At 51.0% G+C, this 5,740-nt stretch overlaps 1 protein-coding gene across 1 annotated transcript in view; it reads right to left on the bottom strand.

Moving 5' to 3' along the window:
* The window catches only part of CERK (ceramide kinase), a 45,727-nt gene that overhangs the window by 26,249 nt on the left and 13,738 nt on the right, over nucleotides 1–5,740 (bottom strand). Inside the window, exons 2-3 of the mRNA XM_011934743.1 lie at nucleotides 4,931–4,994; nucleotides 1,468–1,613 (exon numbers count right to left, since the gene is read on the bottom strand). Coding sequence (XP_011790133.1) covers nucleotides 1,468–1,588 — 121 coding nt within the window. The 5' untranslated portion in view covers nucleotides 1,589–1,613; nucleotides 4,931–4,994. The remainder of the gene's footprint in view (nucleotides 1–1,467; nucleotides 1,614–4,930; nucleotides 4,995–5,740) is intronic.

The following is a 5,740-nucleotide window of genomic DNA, read 5'->3' as shown; positions in this document are numbered from 1 at the left end:
AGCCAGGATGGTCTCGATCTCCTGACCTCGTGATCCGCCCGTCTCGGCCTCCCAAAGTGCTGGGATTACAGGCTTGAGCCACCGCGCCCGGCTGTATTGAGCTATTTCTAAAGAACGATTTCTCCCCTTCGTGTCTCTCAGCCAGGAGCTGGGCTGTTCTTATCAGACAGGACTCTTCTCAGGCGAACGGTATTCTTCTAAAACTCATCGGGCGATATTATGAAAAATTCCTCTCTATAAATAACCGCATCCTACCTTCCCTAAAAGCCAAAGGGAAGGGGTCCTCACCAGACAATCATCCTTTCCTATATGCTTAAAACTGTGACCTTCGTCAACTTGCTGCTAACAATTATTGGTAATTCATGAGATATTACGCTAACACAAATCCCCCTAAAAATGAGTCTTGATATTGAAAACATCCGCAGCGTCACCATCTATGGGCAACACTTTGCCTCACACCGTTACTCACAAGCTCTGTCATCAAGAAGGAGTAACGGCTTCAGTTTAAAGGACGACTCCTTCAAGTAAACACTGGCCCACAATGTCACCTGTCGGAGGCAGGTTAGAGTTGAGAACAGCACCCACAGAGAAGGTGGCTCGGGGACTCTGTCCCTCGTGAGGGCTGGCCTTTCCCTTGCTTTGCAGCAAAGTGGGCTCTAAGCCTCCAACTCTTGCTCCCATCTGGTGACCTTGTGACCTCACCCCCAGGGCCTCCTGTTTTCATTCATAAAATGGGAATGACTGTGGTGCTCATGTCCCAGAGCTGTGACCAGACTGAAAGTCTGCACTGTGCCGCCACCCTCGGGGCCAGACACAAGGCCAGAGAGGACAGAGGCACCTCGTCCCCTGGCAGGCCATTCGCAAAGCCTGCAACTCACCACACTCAGGCCCTCATCTTGACTCAGCTTAACACTGCGATTTTTCAAAGAACAATCACAGAAGGATGTGCTTCCCAGAAGGATGTTGAATGGACCAAGCCAAACCAGCACTTCAGGACACAGCCCAGCTGCTCCCAGGCTTCACCAGGACCTGCCCTTGGTTCTGCCCCTACCTTTCCTGCTCAGTCTCCTCCCAACTCCCCAGCCTGACTCCTTCTGCCCACACCCACCCCTAACTCCCAGTTCCTTCAGGTCCAGAAGTCACTTCTTCTAGAACGCACCCCTGCCAACCTATCTACCTGCTCTGGGCACCGGGGGCTTCCCCACTCCAGGATGCGCCCCCGGCGGCACGATTTTCCTGCCTTGCGAGAAGCAGCCTTCGGGGGAGTCAGGCAACTTTCCACAGGTGTCTATTTCATTGGGGTCATACTCTCAATGATGTCACCCCAAGAGTGGCCCTAATGGTAGGAAATCTGTACGAACTAAACTGAGTATAATTGGGTTATTAAGTGTCTGAGGTGGCTGCTTGTGCAGAACAATTCCTAAGGACGGGAATGAAGAGAACAGAGAACGCAGGCCAGCTCCGTACCCGCAGGAATGATTCCGATCCGGAGGCTGCTGGGGACCAGCACGGCCCGGGGGTGGTTCTGGTCGACCCCGGCGCTCCTCTGTGTCCTCCCAATCAGACCGTGCAGCACCTCGCTGAACATGCCGTCTCCGCCGACACAGACGATGCTGCAGGAGGAACACAGCTGGTCAGGGCTCCTGCAGGTGCGGCCCTCTGAGCACAGCAGGCCCGAGGCATCCAGCTTCAGGAGGGGCAGCCTACGTGCCTGGCCCTTGGCAGGTGTCTGGGACCGTGGCTCCTGAAATGTCCCTAAGTGATAAGGTCATGCTCCGTACCAGTTGGCCTAGACCACGTGTACAAATAACAAGATTTATGGCAAATACTGGCTTTCCTTCAGTGAGTCTGGAATTCGGGTTGCCAGGCAGAGAATGCCTGTACCGCATCAAAAACACTGCACTCTGGGTCTCAGGACTCAAGTCTGCGGGGCAGGAACCGCAGGCCTGTGCTGCTGCATTTGTGGGAGCAGAGACGGTGCACTCCAGGCGACCCGCGCTGCGGGAGAGGCACAGCAACCTGCACAGAGACGTTTCTCCTTTGCTGAGCCCGCTGTGCAGCCTTGCTGTGTCCCGTCAGAAATCTCAGCCGAGAGCACGACTCTAGCTCAGGCAGCAAATCACCAGCCGTGTGGGTGGTCTTGAGGACCCAAGGCAAGAGCAGGGGGGACGGAATAAATGCTGGACAAAATGGCTCATGAGACAACCTAAGGGGAGGTGATGGAGAAAGGGGGCAGTGCTGAAGGGAGAAAGGATGAGTTGGTCTTAGGGCATGATGTCCTACGCTGGGGGTGACCCACAGGGAACCAACACCGAGGCAGCAGAATGAGAGGTGCTGGCACGGAGACAGACATGTCACTGCAGCCAGAGGGAAGGCAGAGGACAGGGCTCAGGTTTCCTGGACATCTCCGTAGCCTACAGCAACCTAAGAGCTCCCACCACCTGGGAAGAGAGGGCTGCATGTGGAAGGGCTGCCCGTAGACGAACGGCGTGAGTCGACTGGGGGTGCAGCCTGAGAGTCCTCCCTCAAACATGACAGCATCAAGGTGCCTGCCCATTCCCCAGTGGGTCTGGCTGTGCAGGCGTGCCCAGTCTCTAGGGCTGGGACCTCTGCCCACCACCCACCACGCAGGCCACCTGCTTCGGGCCTGGCTCCCGTGGGAAGGCTCCTTGCCCTTCCCTGTAGCCTACACCTTGCGCTGGGGCTGCCTTCCCAGTGGGGCTGTGGTTTCAAGGACAGGGCATCCTTGAAGATGCAGTGTAGCCCCTGTGCGTTCACAGATCACTTAGACAGGCAGCTCAGCCACAGGAAGAGCAGCCCTCACCGGCCAGGCCTCCCGGCCTCCTGCAGGGCATGTCCCTGGGTTTGGGGAGGAGGTGTGCCCTCAGGAGGCGAGGCCCACGGCATGACTGGCTGATCCCTTGGCCAGGGTGGGTGCAATAAGGTACCAGCTCCATCCCTGCTGAAAAGTAAAGACGACTGTCTTCCTGCCAAGCTGCCATCGGGTGGAGTTGGGGGGAGGTGTGTGGAGGAGCTGCCGTCCGTAGAGTTGGTTGGGGGGGAAGTGCGTGGAGGAGCTGCTGTCGGGTGGAGTGGGTGGGGGGACGTGCTTAGAGGGGCCGTTGTCGGGTGGAGTTGGTCCGGGGGAAGTGCGTGGAGGAGCCGCGGTTGGGTAGAGCGGGTGGAGGAGGTGCGTGGAGGAGCCGCTGTCAGGTGGAGTTGGGGAGACGTGCGTGGTGGAGCCGCCTGCTTTCTGGAGCTCATGAACAGAACACTCCCATATTAGGAGTGGGGCAAAGGGGTATACCTGTCAGCACCTGGGGGCAGGGGCTCCTTTCATTTCCCTTTCTAACCTTAGCACCAGCAGAGTGCTGGGACCTGGCAGACGCCCGATAATGTTTGTGGAATGAATAATGATTTCAATAAATACCCGCTGCAATCGATAACACATTGCTCACAGATTCCAGATGGAACAGAGAGAAGAAAACAAGAAGCCAACCAATGACAAGGCCATTAACTGCAGGGGAAGAGCTCGACTCAAGAGGAAGAGTGCAATTTTAAGCGTAAAGAACAGCATAAAAAGAGCTGGACAGACTTGAGTACATGAATTTGAAAACTTCTACTGGCAAGAATTAATGCCATAAGCAAAATTAAAAGACAGTTTCAAAACTAGCCAAAATATTTGCAAACATATGAATGTAAATATGAAATGCCTATTATTTGTTGGATAAAAGAACAAATGACTAAAATTATGACCAACACAAGAAAATGGGCCAAAGTGGGATAAAATGGGCCAAAATGGGATAAAAATCAATTCCAAGAAGCCAGCTAGATAATAAACATATTGCTTAAAAGATTAGAGACTTGCACATGTCAAATTAGCAGAGAAATTTTATACTGATAATACCAGACATGTTGACAAAGATAGTAAATAATGTACTATAAAACAGAATGTAAGCTGGCCGGGCGCAGTGGCTTGTGCCTGTAATCCCAGCACTTTGGGAGGCCGAGGCAGGTCGGGTGGATTACCTGAGGTCAGGAGTTTGAGACCAGCCTGGCCAACAGGGCAAAATCCTGTCTCTACTAAAAACACAAAAATTAGCTCGGCATGGTGGCGGGCGCCTGTAATCCCCGCTACTCCGGAGGTTGAGGCAGGAGAATCGTTTGAACTTGGGAGGCGGAAGCTGCAGCGAGCCGAGGTCACACCACTGCACTCCAGCCTGGGTAACAAGAGCGAAACTCCGCCTCAAAAAAGAAAAAAAAAAAAAAATGAATGAAGTTAATAGAATCTCTTTTGAAAGCAATACGGCAGTACACAGCAGAGATTTTAAAATGTTAATCTCCTATGACTAATTTCATTTCTAGGAATTTACCTTTAAAAATGTAGATGTATGCAGAGAGATTTATGTACAAGAATGCTATCCTATTCTAAGAGCAAAAACTGGAAAGAGCCTAAACATCTACAAGTGAGAGGCTAAATAAATATGGCATGCCCACATAATGGGCCATGATATGGGCATTAAAAATAGTACCTCTGGGAAATGTTTGGGACTTTTGGGGAAAAGAAGAATCCCAAACTGTAAAAACGACAGCATCTAAACTTTCTTGATAACCTGCTTGGTTGACTGGCTTCTCTGTCTACACAGCGCCGCATAAGCACGTCTTGTGAAAGACTGAACGGAAACAGAACCAGCAAACAACCATTCTCGCCCAGCCCAGCCAGGGAGGAGCCTGTGACTCTACACTTTGCTGCCTTTTCTTTCTGGCCTTTCTGTAAGAAGCATGTTTACTTTTACAATTGGTTGTGGGCGGAGGGATGGGGGGGGAGGCGCAGATTTAGGAAAGGGAGCTCCCAAAACTAAGAGAGGTGGGCAGAACCTTTCATTAACAATAGACTCAATCCGGATGAAAGACAAGACGGCTTACTCACCCATCGTATTTATCTATGTTAATCTCATACAGAGTCTCCTTGGCTTGATTAGCATGTTCAGTAACTGTGGGGAAAAATTATGTCACGCAGTTTATATTCACATGTGGGAGTCCTCTTGTAAAAGGCAAATCATCCATTCTTTTAAAATGAGTTCCTGTAACACCTTCAGGTGGGTTTCCCAGATAAAATTCCTTCTTCAATCCTACGTGGCTCTTACGGGACAGGATCAAGCTGACCTCAGGGAACACGAATATGGCCCTCTCTTGGGCTACAGTCTGCCGGATGAGATGCAGCATTCCCAGCATTTAATTGCTGGCAAATAATAATTTCTTTGAAAGAGATTACATTTGTTTTATAATTTTTCCTTATTATACAAGTTTCCTTATTATACTAGTTCCTTATTTTATAACTTTCAAAATTGTACCCTATACCAAAATGTAGTAAGATGTTAGTCTCTATACCTGATGTAAACTTCTATTGAGATTCTACTGCACACACAGTTTTGTACCCTTGTTTTCCTGTTATATCCCAATCACCTTGCTATCATTAAAAATCCCTTGTAGGCCGTGCATGGTGACTCATGCCTGTCATCCTAGCACTTTGCGAGGCCGAGACGGGCGGATCACGAGGTCAGGAGATCGAGACCATCCTGGCTAACAAGGTGAAACCCCGTCTCTACTAAAAATACAAAACAAATTAGCCGGGTGTGGTGGCGGCCACCCGTAGTCCCAGTTACTCAAGAGGCTGAGGCAGGATGATGGCAGGAACTTGGGAGGCAGAGCTTGCAGTGAGTCGAGACCGCGCCACTGC

This window comes from Colobus angolensis, unplaced genomic scaffold, assembly GCF_000951035.1.
Source record: "Colobus angolensis palliatus isolate OR3802 unplaced genomic scaffold, Cang.pa_1.0 Scaffold138, whole genome shotgun sequence".
Lineage (NCBI taxonomy): Eukaryota > Metazoa > Chordata > Mammalia > Primates > Cercopithecidae > Colobus > Colobus angolensis.
This window is presented reverse-complemented; position numbering and strand designations above follow the sequence as displayed.